Genomic DNA, 19,131 nt, shown 5'->3' with positions numbered 1-19,131 from the left:
CACCATTTGCCGTGACGTCACATATTTTTGACGGCGCCTGCTTGGGCCTACCTAGTTCCCAATCGGTTAAATCGAAGTACATTGTCCTCTGAGGGGGCCAGAGACTTGACATAACGAGTTTGTGGAAATTTCGTCGAGCCAGTGGCGCCAAAATACGTTAAATGCTCTTTGAAATCTTTTACGTCACAAATTACAAAGTTCGGCGCGAAATTTAAAAATGAAACTTTGAACTTGGTTTTCTCCTCTAATAATAAACCTATGGTGGTGAAATAAACCACACAAGATTTCTCCGAGCACACTTTATCAATCTAAAGCAATTCATTGTTTCTCTTTAGTGTCCCTTTAAAACTCTATTACATTTGCAAGCATCCAACTCCAAACCATGCCTGTTACAGAGGCCACTGCAGAAAAGTTCCAGTACACAAATTCAAGTACTCACACATCTTGGAACTCCTCCAGCGACTTCTGCGGGGTAAAGGCATTGAGCAGGCCAATTATCTGAAAAAGCAAAGTCACCTGCTGTAACACTGGGCGAGGGCAGAAGAAAATCAATTTGCAAGAGTTGTGTAGATGGCACATCTTTACTGGGATCAATCCAAACTACAAAAATGTTCACATTGAAGCATTAAAAAATGTATTTGTACAAAGCAGTGCAGGTTTCATTGAAGGCACAAACTTACAGAAGCACGAAACATTGATGCACATTTAGTTTTATACAATGCACAAACCTCAGCAAAATAAAAAAAGGGATAAACGAAAAACATTATAGAGGTGTCCAAATACTCAAAACATATGAATATTTAACATTTTCAAATAATTAGCACTACCAGGCAAGCACTTCAAAATGAACCACTAAACAACAACTTTCCAACTGTGGACTACTCGATTCTAATACATAGCCTAAGCTTTTCAATCTCTGTGGGCTCAGCATGAATCTCAGGGCAACACTGACGCTTAATACTCATGTGACCTCAATGGTCATGTGCCACCAACACATTTTCGTGTGTTTAGAAGCTTGATTTATTTATCGCATTCTACTGCATAGCTTTCTGGGGACCAGGCTCCTAGTGGTGCCCAAGTACTCTCACTTCACTCGTGAAGCTGTTATTTTTCTCAAAATATGAATTTGAATTTTAAAGTTAAGTGAAGGCAACAAAATAACACCTTCAATGCTACTCACAGTTACACAGTGACATAAGCACAGCGACATAAGAACAACTTAAATGCTCTATAGACCCTTATATCCAGTATGACACCATGCTGCACAGTACATAGTAGTGCCATCAATGAACAGGCTGATTTCATTGCCATAATGGCTTGGGCAAATAAATGATTTACACTGTATGCCAGATATACAGCTATTTCAACAAATTAATAACTAATCCAAGCAGATACAAACTAATCCAAACACCATAGCTTCGATAGCACCCCCGCCCCCTCCTCATGCCATTGTGGCGACCACTGCGCACAGACCTACGCAGCCTCCGTCTCGTCACTGATTAGCCCGGCGTGACACAGCTACTTGCTGCAACATGCTTCCGATAAAAGACAGCGCCACGCAGTTTCGTCGGAGGCTTACGTCACCACTGCTGGCTATATAACCCAAGCTACCAAGCTTGGTTTCATGTTTTGTTTCTCTAACCTTCCGAAGCGCAGCATCGGCATGCTTGCCCTGCTGCTGCTACTACGTTAATAAACATCGTTTCGTTCTATGTTGGGATCCGTCCTTCACCGACTCCGCATCCCACATTTGGTGACCCGGACGTGATACAAACCGCACCGCCATGACCCGGACCTTGGAATGACCTTCCAGAAGATTCCACGGGACCTTCACGCCGAGTCAACCGACCTCTGACACGCCTATCACGATGGCGCTGCAACTGGATGAAACCACGGCGCACTGCATTTTGCTGCCGCCGGAGTTTCCCAAATTCTGGCCGCAATGTCCAGCCATCTGGCTCATCAAGATGGAGGCTGGTTTCTCCCTGCGTAACATCGTCTCGCAGCAGGACAAGTACGCCATCACGGTAGCTATGCTTCCTCCTGCTCTGCGACGCGTCATGCCTCCTCCTGGGCCGCAGGCATACGACCAACTTCGAGGGTTCGTGCTAGCCCCACCGCAACCGGCAGCGCCACGTCACATACTCCCTGCCGCGCTACACGTAACCACAGAGCCATTGCAAGACATCGCTTTCGACGCGGCACACAGGACGACACAGTGCACGTCACGTGCCACGACTGAGTATCGCCTGCCGCCAACTGTTTTGCCTGCCACTCCTGCCATCGCCGACGAACAGCCTTTGGTAGAGTGGTCAACGCCTGTGGACACCTCAGTGAGCATGACGGCATCAGCGCCTACTGATCCTGGGTGCGACACCCAAACCAGTGCTGCCTGTCACGTTTTCGCTGGCACCACGGATGTCACCCTAACCGAGCCACCTCAGACTGTCCCGACCACGCTGGTTGGTTTCGAACATCAGACTGTCCCGACCGCAGATCCTGCTCAGGCTGTCGAGCGGCAGCACAAACAAGATGACGCCCGCACCGACCGCGACCACCCGGTCCCAGTCTCCCCGGACGGACCAGCGCAAGGCCACACCTGGCACCCCAACCCTGGTCATCCCGCAGAATCTGGGGCCAAGGCCCAACATCATTCTGGCGCCGCCGCGCATGATGCCGCCCCCCTTGTTTGCCATAGTCCCAGGACAGCCTCTGACACTACAACAGCTACAGGCCATGCTGCACGTGAAGACCATGCTGGCCCAGCCCACGCTGGGTGCGTTCCAGGCAGACCAGCGCCAGTCCCTGGTGTAGATATCGACGTTCACCCAGCCGCAGATATTGGCGCAGGACCACCACCATCCCGTCATGACCACCACGACGGTGTTGCATCCGGCGCCACCGCAACATCTCCCCGTGTATGTCTCGGCGCCCATGACGTCGGCGACGATACACCACCAGCCACAGGCGCCTACTACAACGGCGCCACCAGCCGCGGAGAAGCCCGTGAAAGCGCCCACGTACACAAGCGCGCCCGGTGCGACCGCTCTTCCGCGGATCCACTCGGCCCTCCTGAAGCGTCTCTCCGCAGCGCCGCCCGTCAGCGGAACGGCTCGCAAAATCCACTAGGTTTCTACACCCGTCCTCTACGCCACTCTCAGCCCCGACCCCCAGGAAAAATTGAGCACCCGTTCGCCACTCCGTGTTACCGACCAGGACAGGACCGACTCAAGCCCGCGTACATCGCGGCGAACGAACCTGGCAGCGCCATCAACTGGCGTCCGTCCACAGCCACCGACGTCGCAGCCCGCTCCTTTCACGACATGCTCTGGACGTCTGGTACGCCTCCCAGATTTCTACAGACCCTGAGGGCTCTGCACTCGGCGGGGGGGGGGGGGGGGGGGGTGATGTGGCGACCACTGCGCACAGACCTACGCAGCCTCCGTCTCGTCACTGATTAGCCCGGCGTGAGACAGCTAATTGCTGCAACACGCTTCCGATAAAAGACAGCGCCACGCAGTTTCGTCGGAGGCTTACGTCACCACTGCTGGCTATATAACCCAAGCTACCAAGCTTGGTTTCATGTTTTGTTTCTCTAACCTTCCGAAGCGCAGCATCGGCATGCTTGCCCTGCTGCTGCTACTACGTTAATAAACATCGTTTCGTTTTATGTTGGGATCTGTCCTTCACCGACTCCGCATCCCACACCATCTTTGGTGCCGGCGGACGAAATGAAAAAAGCTCACTAGCACAAACTGCATGATTTACTTGAAGCGGAAGATGCCCTGCAACCTACACATGTTACTGCAGCTGCAGTGCTGTACACAAAAACTACAGCCAAATGCTTTATTATGTTGGTATGCAATGCAGTTGTGCACACAGTTAAAATTACACAAACAGCAACCGACATGCAAGTTTCCTGCTAGAGGTACTATTTGTGCATTTTATATGTCACGTGTTTCACAACTCTTCGTTGCCATTTTAACTGAGATAACCGAGCTTCCACGTGCAGCTTGCAAGATAATAACAGCTACGCTGCAAAATTAGGACTACCCCTGCCCCCTCCCACCCTTAACTCAAGAAGGGCTTGCCCCCATCTCCCCACACACGCACACACCTATGGCAAAGACCATGTGATACAGAAACTCGATCTAACGAAACCCAATTTAATGAAGTTCTTTTAGAAATAAACGAGTAAAAATGCGGTGATTTCGTTGTAATTCTGAAACAGGTGGGTTTTTCGTCCGCGTGTGTGCTCTAGTACTAGTGCTATTCCGCTCTAGTGCTATTGCAGTAAGACATCTTAGCTGTGCTAGTCACGACCCTAGTTTCATTTTTATGGGGCTGCACGCCATGCCCATGCACGGAACAATGGACTTGAAAGCCAATAATGCTCTTAAGTACCAGATGACGCTAGGGGCGGCAGTGGTTTATTGTTCCTGTAAATGTTCCCACAAGAAAATTACGATGGTTGCTTTCATTATTTCATGGCTTTTGCGAAAGATGGCAGCGACTGTTTCCTTGCAACTTTCTTGCTTGGCCTACTCGCACAATTACTGCATTTTTTCTCCCCATCTTTGAATATCGGCAGCCTGTGATAGCTTCATGGGACTGCATACCTGCCAACCCTCACAGCGTGAAAATTCTGGAGACCGCAGCGGCGGGGAAGGGGGGGGGGGGGTCTTTTAGCATAGTGGAAATTACTGAGACTGGAGGAGACTGACATCAGAAAGGAATAAGGATGTTTGTTTTGAGCTGCTTGAACCAAACTTCTTTACCTACGAAGGCACCAAGGCAATTCACAGGCGCACGTGGTACAGAATCCGTACTTGTCACCTTTCCGCGAACTCACAAAGCACGGAAACCCAGCTGTATACGAGTCCAGAAACACTTGCAAGAACTTTGATTTTGACGCTGCCATCGACCTTCTAACTGAACTCTGAAAACACGCAACCCCCACAGCAGACGGTGTAGCGTACAAAATGCGGGGGCCAAGATGGAGACGCAAAAGTTCTGGCTAGGCTGAACGGAAACGATTGCCGCAAAAGAATTGAACGGTGGCCCGAGCGGGAAGATTGCGACACGTGGCGCTGTTTCTCCCAAGCACACCGATATCCAGAGTGCAAAGCACAATGGGGGCCGCTTACTTACCACCGGTCTGCCGGTCACCCCTCCTTTGAAAAATGGAATGTGCTCAACAGTCTCGTTACCGGAGCGCCCGTGAAGTGCCGCGGCTCCGGCCCCCGTGCACTTTTGGCAATCTTTTTCTGTTGAGACTGTACCTTTTCCCTCGCCTTCTTTCGGTACGGTGGCGAGCGCTTCTCAAGGCCAGCAGACCAGCCTTCGCCCAGATGCGCAGTGCCTAGAATGTACTCAGCGGTACTCTACGGTATGGTTACAATGAAATAGAAGTGTGGTGGCGAGTGCTCTTCCGCAGCACCGCCACAGCAGGAAAGGCTGACGTACGTGCATGGTTTAAAAAAAAAAGAGAAAAAAAAAACGCCTCTGCTGTGGTGGCCACTTTTCGGGAGATTCGAGATGACATTCGTACAATCGGGAGATTAGGTCCAAATTCGGGAGTTTCCCGGACAATTCGTGAGAGTTGGCAGGTATGGGACTGTCTAACTGGCCTACATCGCCCGGATATGGGAGGCTCCATAAACAAGCCACCTTCGCAGACTTTTCAGATGTGCAGGTATGCAGGTATGTGCTGAAAATACAATGCCGCGGTAGCTTTAGGGTGTAGCTACAATTTTAGATTTCAAAGGGTCGAAAAATCCCTTAAACAATTTTACAAGCTTCCCGATTTAAGAAAATAATTCGAGTGTGGTCATCAATTCGTTCAACTGAGTTTCAACTGTACACCAGTTTTGCCTACCGAGGCTGCAATGATGTAACTAATACAAACATTTTTGCTTATATCAGTATTTCAGATAAAGAAAAATGAGAGAATGCTCACGTTTTTGTGATTGACCAGCTTCATAAGCTTGAACTCCCGATATGCCCGCTTGGCATGGGTCACATTCTGAAAAGGACGGCTGAGCTTCTTGATGGCCACATTTTGACCAGTCACCGAGTCATAGGCCGCACTGGAATAAAAACATTGAATCTACAATAACTGAAAAGACAATTTTTTTTAATAATGGCAATGCAGAAGTGACATTAAAAACTGATTAATCATTTTTAGACTGCAGACACCTAGGGAGGTAAAGGAACTTACCACTTTAGTAGTAATGATTCACCAACAGGTTGAGAAATATTACGGCCATTCAACACTTCATTTAACGAACTACTAACAAGCTTACAGCGATAAAAATTTCCACAAATTCCTTCTTGCCCTCACTGACACAAACTGCATACACAGGTGATCAAGCTTGGGCTTTTATACCAATTAGTTCCATGCACTCCACTGCTATTAGACACCAACACACTTGCAAATGCATAGGTGTCCTTTGACACCTACACATGTGCAGCAAATGAGCATAAACTGGCATTCAAGTAGCATGAGTACACAATATGGTGCTCTGAAATCCCTTAAGGCATTCAACAAAGGCTCACCAGACTATGCCTTGGGCGCCAGAGCCAATGGACTTGAGGTTCTGATACCTCCGCAGAATGGTAAACTTTGTGTCAACCACCTCAAAAGTGTAAAACAGGCTCGAGTGCTTGGACATGGCGCACCGATGGCAGCCAGAGCACAATGTCTCCTACCGCCACCAACCCAGCGCCATGACAACAACCCAGGGAGGTTGCCCTGCAAAAGAAATTTAAGAAAAGCATTTGTCCACATTGGTTACATTGCAAACAAAGCAAATGGATGTGACAGAACCCCTTTTTATTGAAAATAAGCAGGAGCACATGAATGTGAAGCATTCTAATTAAATATGACGAATGTAAAACATGGGCTCCAAGAACTTCATTGAATAGTGGACATTAGTGCATTTTTGGCAAGCGTACAAAAGAAATAATAACTAAGAAATAAAGCACACAAGATGCCATTCATGTCCTCAAATACCACAACAAGGCAAGGCACTTTGAAACAGTGTACACTTTGATCTTAGTCAAAAGACCACGAAGCAGTTCAGTACTTTAAAACAGAATATTAACATAGGTAAAAGATAACGCCCTTTTTAGGATAGAAGTACCTTTTCTTTTATCTTAGTACTTGGACATACCACCATAACTATACTTAGAAGCCTACATGATATACCATTAAAACTTGCTTTGAAATTTACTAAAACTGTGGTGCTCAATGTACTGAAACAGCCCAGTGCATACTGATGGAAGCTGTGGTAGAGGGCTCTGAATTAAATTTGACCATCTGGGGTTCTCTGATGTACATGGGCATGTCTGCATTTTTGCTTTCAGCTGCTGTGGCCAGGCCTGGAACCTACGACCATGCTCTCTGAAGCAAAATACTGCAGTCACTGAGCCAAGCAGGAACTTGTAATTTAACAACACAATTTTTCACATAAATTAAAAACAAAATGCTTTCTCAGAGCAATAAATGGAAAGGCAAGTCCGTGGACCAAATAAATACACACTCGATTTACAATTCCGCACTAAAACTGGGGATGGGGTGGGGGAGATCCAAGGGTCAGAGCACCTCTCATATGGGACGTCCTTTGAGCCTTGTGGTAAAACTTCATATCTGGCAGTTGAATCTACGCCAGTACTTGCATTACTAGAGCTACACCTTGATTTAAACTAGTTTCTTATTTTTTTTTCATAAGTGCACTGCTCATCTTAGAAAAAAATACATTTAATGATCCCTGGCAGATAAACCATGCTCAATGCTACATTTGTCACTATATCATGTACACCTGAAAGCATGTACTTGTGCATTATGAAGATGACAGCTTTAAAAAAAAAAGGAGGATTTAGTATGCAAAAGTATTTCCACTCCCATAAACCCAGGCAACCCGTGTGTTGCTATGAGGGCTTGGAATATTACTGCGTTGCAAAGAAATTGTACAACGCACATTAACACACAGACATGAAGCTACTACTAGTTCATGTGCCTTTCTTGTGTCCTTGTATTTTTGCAATACAATATTACCCCAAGCAACCAAGGACAACAACTTCGAAGACTACCATTCACCAGACCTGTCGCACTTCCTTTTTGCTTTTCACTCCCAGGACCCGAGAAAAAAAATTTGGTCAAGACCACGTCAAAGGACCTTTGGTGAATGTTTATAGAAAAAGGCATGAATGTATTCATGCTAAATGATCACGTAAGTAGGTCACTTGCCACACTACGGACCCTCGCCTCTATGAGGCAAATCCATACAAATGTAATGGTAGAATGCCCCAGCTTAATCATTACAGTGCAGAGCCAAAACATCTAAGAATTTCTGGAGGTTACCAGCAGCAAAATAAAGCTTCCTGTGCAAGAACAGACTATGATAACAGCATTACAACCCCACCAATTTCCACCATGCTATTGGGATTCACAATCTGCCAAATGAGCTTCTTATAAAATTGCCACATGCAGATCTGTGAACATTTACATGTATGTAGAAACAATAACAAAAGCCTAGGGAGAGTGGGATAGATTATAATATATATATATATATGTATATAGCTTCAAGGTCCCACCTCAGGAATTTTCCTGAATAAATCTCAAAGCAAGTATTCATCTGGTTTGCTATAAAAAGCACATGAGAAGATATGTCTATATCTTCTCATGTGCTAGAAGATACGTCTAGCACTGCCACAAGAAAGTGGTGCAGGTGCCATACCAAAAGAACCACACATATTGAGAGTTTGGCTGATAGGCATGGTCAGGAACCAATGGTGTGGCAATGACATCAGTGACCTCTCACCCCACTGATGTCACCATATTTACACCACCTGCATGGTGGGTGCACGAGTGATGCCTGCATTCACATGATCTCTCACTCTCTTTATAAGCACGTGCGAGCCCCCCCCCCCCCCCCCCATGTATGAATCCACCGGCAAGAAAAAAAAAAATCAAGAATGAGTTGGAGTGTTCACCCGCAAAAGCTACCAAGGTACAGCTGCAACACGAATATATAGCACATTGTTATAAGTTTCACCATACTTTCACACGGCACAGTAGCCCTAGCACAAATGAGGTTGGTGACTGGCACAAGACTGGAAAGCTGTAACACAGAAAAAATCACACTCCCTTTTGCTAATCAGAATGGCTGGAAACCAGCCGTGTTTCAGTTTGAACGTCCAACTGAGCAACAACTCATAGTGCACAAGAGATGCATCTGGAAAGGCAAGAGTTCCACATAGTAAATACAAACACCAAGTGCAGTGCTGAAAAGTGATACAAATATGGTGTCACCGTGCTTGCCGGGCCACTGTGACAGGCTACATCGGATGAAGTCTGGTCTTGCTGCCCAACCACAGTTTTTAATCAGCGCCTGTGTCCTGTATCCGTCCTCGTAAAGTGTGTGCTGTTTTTGAATTGTTATGATCAACCAACTAGCTTAAGATGAGTTATTCAGAGTAAAATGGGTTGTGCTTAAATGTGTGGGGAGGGCAACAAGAAGGAAGAATCCTCATGCTCTCCTGGAAGGCAGATATGACTCCCCATGACACTGTTTTCATCATACACATTTCTTGTTATATTGCACCCCCCCTTCCCCATATTTTTAAATCTTACAACATTTTCACCAACAGAACAATTTTTTGTAAAGCTAAATGCAGCATCCACAAAACCTTAGAAGCAATGGCACTTAAGTGGAGAATTTGGGAGCATTTGTACACAATAGCAATGGGTCAATTCAGTTTAAAATTAAATGGAGGAAACGTTAAGCTAAGCTGGTCAGAAGAGGAAGTAGACAGCCATTCCATGCATGGGTCTTCCTTTTAGTAGGCAGACTCCCATAATCATAGTAGCATCCTAATTTGGCTGTAATCAAATATTTAGAATACGAAGAAATGAAAATGTCACAGTAAGTGCTTCAATTTGAAAGAACATTTCAATGTCATTTTAAATATTATTACACACACCAAATAAAAATATTCATATTTAAAGGCAATAGCTCTGTTGTTACCCTAGTTAACATCATGAAACCTATTTGGGCCTTCTTTTCCTTATGTTTAATGTGTTCTGAGGATAACTTATAATGAGAAAATTTAAGGGAACCAACTGCAGGTATCCATAACAATTATACGACAAAAAATATTTTTGCGGAAAGGAACCCACTGGATAGCTATTTTGTGAAGGCTGCAGAAAGCAACGTTGATATGTGTGAGGAGTTATGTACAGAAGACAGGCAAAGACAATTCAAGGCTTCCGGAATCACCTAAAACCTTTCAACCCTCGGAAATGGTGGCAGCATGAAGCAACAGTTTTATATTATACTTCTGTGGAGCTGCGGTAATATTGGAATCTACCTCTTTAATTGCTTCGTTCACGCGGTCCCGTCAGACGTAGTTTTGGTATCGCGTACTGCCTCGTGTGTTTTGCGCGCTCGTGAAAGTCGCTGTGACAGAAAGTTTGACAAAATGCCGCATACATGTGATGTTGCCGGATGCCTGAATGGTGCATGCCACCAGTGCACACCGACGTGCAGTAAAGGCGGGCAATGTTGGGCACGGCAACAGTGACGCGAGTAGGACCGCTTTCATGCAGGTGACTTGGAAGTGCACTAACGCGATGCGGACCACTAAAACGCGATTTTATTTCAAGATAAGCACTTCCTTGGCACAAAAGTAGCACTAGGAGGTGTCTGGACCACTATTTCAACAATCAACGTCGACTTAATATTTGCCTTTAGTGTCCCTTTAAGGTGCCCCAACCAGCAGCCCCTTTCCATTCCCTGGACAGAGACTGTCAAGAAAGGGGGACGAGAGTGTAGCTTAGAACTTTAACCTAGCCCCTGTCACACATCCGGAGCACCAGAAATCCTATTTTATAGCTATAGCTAGTTCTTCATGGGCCACCCCTTCCCCCTGAAGGTTCTCTATCATTGCAGCTGCACCCCCAGGGGAAAAATCTTGGCACCACCCCTGCACTCGGCAAAGCAAGACAAACATGTTTTTGTATAGGGTTGCTTGCATCAGCTCCAAGCACTTGCGATACCACTAGAACTGCTGAAGAAAATTTTGATAGCTCATGAATCTTCAGAAAATGTGTCTGCGTTACTTGTTTAAAACTCTTGCTAAAGTGCAACAAAGCCCCTTACCAGATTACCAAGTGCATAGTTAAGGCAATACTAGCTGTATATCTGTATTTATTTATAGATAACCTCAAGACCAAAGGCCTTACAGAGGGGAGTGGCTAAAAATGACACAATAGAAACAAAGCAAATAGAATAAAAATATGAGGATTATGTTTTTGGGTATACAATATTTAATGCGGTAAGTACTTGCTAGGAGAAATAACTAAAAAATAGTAAAAAGGAAATGACCACTTTTTTGTGAGCCTCAGTATAGAGCGTTAGCTAAACTGTTACGGAAACAAAAGTTGTCTCGGAAGCAGGGAAACCATGGAAGCAGTATGCACTCGGGACCATGCACAGTGGCAAGGAACTATTTCTTTAAAGCTCACTAATGTCCACCTTTTTTGAAATTGAGGCACTGAATGTTGAAAAGTGAACGTCTGAAAGAAAATGTAATCCCTTTGCACCCTCTTAGGTGGATACACCAATGTTCTTAAGTTTCCACCATATGCGACACTGAATGGTGATAGCCAGGACAGTGATTTTGTACCCCCTCAAACAGAAATGTCTCATCTTTCAAGCAGAGGTAGACCTCTACCACATAAAGAAATTCCCCAACTTCTCTGGCGGGACGGCATTTGGATGCAGGTTTGACGGCATTTGAAGCTATGCAGGCTCACGGATCCAAATGCCGTCCCGCCAGAGAAGTGCACTAAGCGGCACCGGAGCAAGTTTGTTGAGTGTGCCGGACATGTGGTGTACTGCCTCCCTCTTTCGTGTGGGAAGCAGTACATTGGGCAAACCGGGCGATGCCTCAATGAACAGCTACATGAACACCACAACAATGTCAAAAATGGCACCAGTGGTTTTTTGGCGATCCACTGTCGAGATTGAGGCTGTCTCCCTTCGTTTGCTCTAAGTACGATCGTTTCACGCGGCAGAACACAGCTAATTCGCGAAGTGACGGAGACAGAGGCGATTATAAAATTAGGTGATTTGTGCGTTAGCTCACCATCACTGGCCCTCACCAATAAGGAGCTTGTGTTCCTAAGATCTTCTAACACGTAACTGTTTGTTTTAATCATTTTTTATGCATGCATGGTCTTTTTCGCGTCGCGTCCATTTGCGCGCATGTGTGACGTATACTGTGGCAATATATAAGCAGATCCAGTGGCACAATAAATTCAGTTGAAAGTGTGCGCTGTGTTTGTACTTGTCTTCTGTCTGTGTTTTCGTCGCGCAATTTCTTTAATAACCTTCTTTGATTGTTTTCAAACATAACCCATACAAGGGCATTCATGTTCTAATGCATTAAAGTACAGAAGCACTATAATATTAAATTGACAACTAAATATATAAGGCAGAGCCCAGGTGCTCTACAGTAGCATACTAATCAACATTACTAAATTACAATCATAATGATGGCTCATCTTGGGGAAAAAAACACAGTATTTGGTTTTTGCACTAAATCGTACTGCAATATTTTTTAGCAACACATCATCTGATACCTCAGTGTTAAGATAAAAATTTTCCATAAACATAAAAATTACCCCAACAGTTTATTAAATAAATTTTATTTAAGCACAGGTGTTTATGTGACCTATGCTCGGTATGGAAATATTGGCAGCACTATAAACATACAGTACGATTATGAATGAAATAACGTGTGAAATTTTGAAGTGGGCCTTACAGATCAGTCTCTAAGCCAAGTTTTTGCATCATTAACGAATCCATTATGCCATGCTCGGGAACGCTATCCCACACTACTGCTCAACCATTTTAAAGGGACACTAAAGGCAAATAACAATTTATGTCAGAGTGAAAGCTCAATGTATGACAACTTCTTAAACGGCAATATTATCAACAGCACTGCCCTACTTACCGAGAAATTAAGCTAAATGTGTCACGTGATGAGCGCCACGAGTGGGACATTTTTGAAGTGATCCGGATGTCGTACGAGCGTCTGCCCACAATAAGTCACTAGTAATCAAACTAGAAGCAATAAAAAAAGAACCTTGCGTGCATCAAAAGACGTAATAAAATGCTATTTGTTCGTTTCCGTTTGAGTCATTAAAAAAACCTCTGTGGCGTTGCCATGGGGAACGGCGCGCATGGTTCAAAGGTTCCGTTTTTGCCGAACTGCGGTTCGCCCGGCGCCCTGCTTCGCTCACGCGGTCGCGTCTCAGTGGTAGTTTCGGGATCGTGTACTGCCGCGTGTGTTTTGCGCGCTCGTGAAAGTCACTCTGACAGAAAGTTCGACAAAATACCGCATGCAACGACGTCGGCACTAGGAGCCCTGAGCAGCATGCCGCATTCATCGGGCCTTAAGTCGCTGAATCGGAGCCCAGCGTCGCGAGCCAATGTATCGTCAAGTTCTCCGTCCACGTCCATTGCGGCGATTGCGGCAAGCTTCGATGGCTTCGATGGCCATTGTTGCTGCTGTGGGTCCCGCTACTTTCGCTCTGCTGCTACTAGTGTCGGCGGCCACGCAGTAAAGGCGGGCAACGTTGGGCATGGCAGCAGTGACATATGAAAGTCTGATTTCAGGCGGGTGATTTGAAGTGCACTAACGCGATGTGGACCACTAAAACATGACTTTATTTCAAAATATGCATTTCCTTGCCACGAAACAAGCACTACGGGGTTTCTGCAACGCTATTGCAACAATCAACGTCGACTTAACATTTGCCTTTAGTGTCCCTTTAATAGCTAAAGGCGGACTATTTGCATGTGCCAGCAGAAAAGAGAGAGAGAGAGATGAAAACATCTAATGGCAATATAAAGCAACAAAACAAAAAAACGCCAGGCCTGCGCTGAACCCGCAGCACAGTCACAGCGAAAGCTGCAAGAGCGGCGTTCCTAGAGCCCGTTAAGCTCTCTTGGGGCTACAATACAAGTACACTAGAAAGGTACCCACTACGCCATAAATCACAATTTTTGTGAAGTTGGGAAGCACCTACTAAGCAATTATTCATCATTCTGCGGAGAAGCGAGGCACCAGCTACGCGTCTGTAAGGCATTATGTGCACTTTGTTGACGCGACGACTGACGACGAGGAAGAATTGTGGCTCAGCCCTTTGTAATGGGTTGGAATCTTTAAACGCCCACCAGCTATGTAATTTGCATTGGGTGATGCCCGGTCGCTATTTCCATCTCCCGTCATGCTGTATAACATACGTTGACGTGGGAGAGAGACGGGGGGGGGGATTAACTTTACTGAGACCCCGAGGAAATGGATCATGCGCTTATGGGCTTCCTTGGCAACCAATACAAGTGCACTTGCGAGGAACCCACAACGCTATAAATCATTGTAATTTTACTGAGACCCCGAGGTAGTGGATCATGCGCTTATGGGCTCCCTTGGCAACCAATACAAGTGCACTTGCGAGGAGCCCACTACGCTATAAATCATTGTAATCTTTTAGAAGTAAGGCAGCAGGCACTGTGCCATTTTTCGTCATTCTAAGGAGAGCCGTGGTACCTGCCAAACGCATGTAAGGCATTATGCGCACTTTGTTGATGCTGTGCCTGATGACGACGAAGAATTATGGCAGATCCCTTTGTAATGGGTTGGAAGCATTCAACAACCTACTCGTTGCGCAATTCGCATTGTGTGACGCCTGGTTACAGAATTCGCGTTGCGCGACGCTTGGTGCTTATTTTACTCTTCTACCACGCTATATTGCATATGCTAATGTGGTTCCTTCCCGACATGAAGCCTGTATAGGACCTTTTTGCAAAGCAGTTTCAAGCACCGGCATGGCTCAGAGGTTGAATACTGAGCTCCCACGCAGAGGGTCCAGGTTCGAACCTCGTTCCATCCTGGAATTTTTTTCTTATTTAGTTTTTTTTTTCTTATTTCGAGCGATACTGGTTACGGACACCGGCGGCGGCGGACAACTACGGCGCCAAAAACGGCCGGTGAAATGATCTCATAACAGCTTTCACTGTAAAACGGTAAGGCTGGGATGGGAGACCAAACACCTTTCAATGACCAAAACTAATTTGCTTATCCCAGTGCTCAGCTGCAGAACTGCAACATAGCTGTCAAAACTAATAATTATATGCAACAATAATATTGATCAGAAATCAAGAGTGCAACAGATTTACTTTAATAACTAACAATGACTAAGGAACAAGGCTTCTTGGCAAGACGACAAAGAAACACAAGTTGGTGACAAGGCTCCTGGCCATGAAACTCATTGTACAGAGAATGCAGAAAACGAGGTCTTTTTTTTCTGTTTTCTCTGCACCTGTAGGCACACAGGCCAATATAGTGGTTATACACCTATTTCACGTTCTAGTGCTGCATGTAAAAGCTCTGTTTCAATTAAAAATACTCTTTTATTCAAAGCAAATAATTTTACTGATCAATACAGGAATTGCTCACGTACAAGAGCGCTTCTGTTAATAGATCGTACGTGCATGTTTAGCACGTACGCTGGGCCATAACGGAATGCACCTTACTTTCATTCGAATTCCGCTACTTGATACACACTTATGTTCTCAACACATACAAAGGCAATGAGTGAAGTATACAGTAGAACCTTTAAAGACACTTCTAGTGCGAGGAGATACATTCCAATTCTACGAAGAGATAGTACAAGCGCATCGTCATACACACGACAACCAGGTATAGTGGGAATAAAACACTTCTATATGAACAAAATATACCTGAGCGGAGATATAAAACCATTCTAGGAAACGCAAGCGCGTTCCTCATAAAACAACAGTCAATGACATTGGACGGCTGTTTCACGTCGTCAGAGGTGAAGCGATCAGTTCACTGGCCCCATTAATCGTAAGCAACTTGCTAGGCAGATTTCCAGAAATAGACAAAAACTACCCCTTCTCTTGTAAGAATGCATGTTGAAACGACGGTACCAGCACTGATGGGCACGAATAAGTTAGTTTGTAGCGCCTCGACCGCTAGAACAAAGTCTAAAGCTGAGGCGGAACTCGTAGGATTATCCACACATTGGTGAATTGGACGAACATAAACAAATACAAGGTAAAAACCAGAATATTAGGCTTAATATAAAGGCCAAATACCGCACCGGCAACGATACCATGACCCGCGGTGACACCACGCAACTACGGCGCCTAGCCAACACGATCACATCAGGCGAAATGAAGATATCAACGCTAGCTTAAATAGGTTAAACTGCTTCGAACAAATAGCGTAAATACCTAGGCCAGTTCAAAATATCTAGCCTTAACCACGGGTGACAGTATCTTTGAGCATTTCTCTACGGACGAGCCCAGAAACATCGTCACACTAGGCCTAAACACTGCACGGGCGCATTGAATGGGACGGTGCCGTGTTTTGGCTCCGGCATCCGATTCCGTACGGACCGCATACCTCGTTGTGATCCTCGTGAGTCCGGGCTAAAGACTTCAGCCCGTACAGTCAGGTACGATGGACGCCGCTTGAATACCTACTGGAAAATCTAATTTATACTTATTGCACTTGGCCCCGCGAAAGAGGTTTCTGTCAAAATTTTCGCAGAAACCACACAACACAATGGCGCCATAGGCACTTTTGCTTGACGTCACACGGTTATGCGGAGGAGCGGCACTCAACAAAAATAACAACCAATACCATTGCTAGTTTCGGTTTCGAGTTTTTATGGCTCCTGTCGATACAGTGCGCCAGTTTGATTTGTGGGTTCCTCTAATTCGGCTGCCGATATTAGCTCACGTCACTCTTAAGACTATTTTCCGCGCTCACACAAATGCCGACTAATACTGTTTCCAAAAAAAAAAAAAAAAAATGTTTTCTTCACGTCGCGGTTGTCGCATACCACTGCAATGCATTAAACCTACGCCGCAGTGAATTAACATCTTGTGTTCTGCATCAGTCATGAGCCTTTACGTACGTGACATGAAACTCTGTTAAATGAATTGAAAGATGAAGGTGACGTTAATGAAATGGTGGTAATATTTCTTACCACTGTGAATGCGCGCTATGCTGCTCTCCCCTGAGAAGTGTTCCTTCTTACTTATTATGAACCGCTATCAGTAACAGTAGTAGCAGTAGCTATATACTTACAGTTGCCAGCTCAGAATTATTTTTTTTTTTTATGAAACGCTCGTGACTGCGCAAACTGCGTGCAAGAACGCGCCGCTGTTATAATTTGTGAAAACCCCAACAGAAGGCGCCACTGTGTTAGCACTGCTAGTCTGCTAGCACCGCCGGTCGTAGCTTCCACTGGGCTTCCGCGCCTCCGCGCTACAACCAAAGGAGAAGCTGCTGCCAATTCATTTTACTCATGTTCTGCATTCCATTATTCCATTTAAGCATGCGTAAACCGCCGTACGTATAGGCAAATTACATTTATTGGCCAGCTGCAGTGCGCTTCTGTGCATTTTTGCAGTCCTCATTCTAATATTTTTTCCCCTTCTTAAGTTTCTCCACAATGCAGAGCGGTTTTAGAAACTGCCCTCCAAACATGGTTCTTTGTTTTACAGGTGTGCCAAATTAATGGAAGCGTGTGGCAAAATCACAAGATTGTTCGTTCAGAATAGAAAGAATTCATATATATATATATATATATATATATATATATATATATATATATATATATATATATATATATATATATATATATATATATATATATATACAGTGAAACCTCGGTGATACGAATCTCACGGGACCACCAAAAATATTCGTATCATCCGAAATTCGTATCACCAGAAAGCATGGAAAATTAGCATGCGACAAAAGAAAGCTGGCGGACATTTTCATTAATTGTTTTTCAGGGCCGCAGCAACGTCAGCAGGAACCCTGAATGATTGTCAGTCAAGTTTTTTGATGTCGGCAATCATACCAGCACTCGTAAATATACGGCCCGTACGCGCGTATTTAATTAATGAACCAGGTGCGTTGCGACCAGCGACAGCAGTAGCCCCTTCCAAGTATTAGTATGCTTTTCTGCATGACACCGGAGTACTGCATCGAAAGTAGCAAAAGACGCCCTTTGACGCGATGGATCAAGGGCAGAAAATTACTAAACCACGGTCCTGTGTTATGATTTTGTTATTTCGGAAGTGTTGGGGATGTTTTTTGGGAGACTTACGGCCGTGCCCGCCCAAGTGCGACCTCAACGGTCACGCATGTTGACGTTGTGAGGCCTGACTCCTTCTACCAAGACCGTCCTCGCCTTCTTTCGGTCCTCGTCCACCTTTCATAGGATGTCTGATGCTCGAAGCAGGCACGTGTAGACACAGTACAACGACAGCAGCCCGCGTCGACATGTTAGAAAAAAAAAGCATGGCGCTTACGTTCTCTGTAATACAAAACGCGAAGGCACACGGAGGCACATAAGAGCCTCAAAGATTAGCGCACACAATCTCGGAGGCCGTGACGCGTCTCCGAAGGCTATTCTGACCGTAAGAAAAGTGCTTTTCTTACACCGTGATTCTGACGATTTGGCGGTGCGGCGCGCATGCCCACGCTTGCGTTCCCGCGATCGCACGATCGCACGTGCTTGGCGCGCCTCCCGCGACAGCGCGTACAGCACCTCTTCGTACCTGGGCGGTAGCGTACGTTCGTATCAAACGTCGCTGGGTGAAAATCGGTTCGCAACAACCGTAATACACTATCAAAAATTTGGAGGCACAAAGGAACAAGGACAAGAAATGACAGGCAATTCATTATTGGGGGAATTGTGGCATATAAGCCAGTGGCATTGTTATATTTTTACCTCTGTTTGTTATCACCTTGATATGTAATAAACAATATAAAGTACTAACAAAAGGAACTGAAAACAGTGTGCTACGAATACACTACCTCTTTTTTTTATGCAGCAAATTCAGTTGGTTTGTATTGCCCCCGCAGCAAAGCAATGCAATGGTGGGACTAAATTTTTAAAAATCTTTTTCTAAACTAAAACGAAAATTCCTTCGATTAAGCTTTCTCTGCACGAAGTTATGATTCTCGATCGTATGCGCTTTTCCACTTATTTTTTCTTGGACCACCTTAGGG

At 45.3% G+C, this 19,131-nt stretch overlaps 1 protein-coding gene across 1 annotated transcript in view; it reads right to left on the bottom strand.

Moving 5' to 3' along the window:
- Positions 1–16,695, bottom strand: part of LOC119406104 (stress-activated protein kinase JNK) — a 54,007-nt gene extending 37,312 nt beyond the window's left edge. The window contains exons 1-4 of the mRNA XM_037672955.1: positions 16,504–16,695; positions 6,559–6,754; positions 5,960–6,089; positions 440–498 (exon numbers count right to left, since the gene is read on the bottom strand). Of these exons, the coding sequence (XP_037528883.1) occupies positions 440–498; positions 5,960–6,089; positions 6,559–6,674 (305 nt within the window). The 5' untranslated portion in view covers positions 6,675–6,754; positions 16,504–16,695. The remainder of the gene's footprint in view (positions 1–439; positions 499–5,959; positions 6,090–6,558; positions 6,755–16,503) is intronic.
- Between the last annotated feature and the right edge of the window lie 2,436 nt (positions 16,696–19,131).

The sequence above is a fragment of the Rhipicephalus sanguineus genome, chromosome 1 (assembly GCF_013339695.2).
Source record: "Rhipicephalus sanguineus isolate Rsan-2018 chromosome 1, BIME_Rsan_1.4, whole genome shotgun sequence".
Taxonomy (NCBI): Eukaryota; Metazoa; Arthropoda; class Arachnida; order Ixodida; family Ixodidae; genus Rhipicephalus; species Rhipicephalus sanguineus.
Note: the sequence above shows the minus strand (reverse complement) of the source record. Positions and strands in the feature narration are given on the sequence as shown.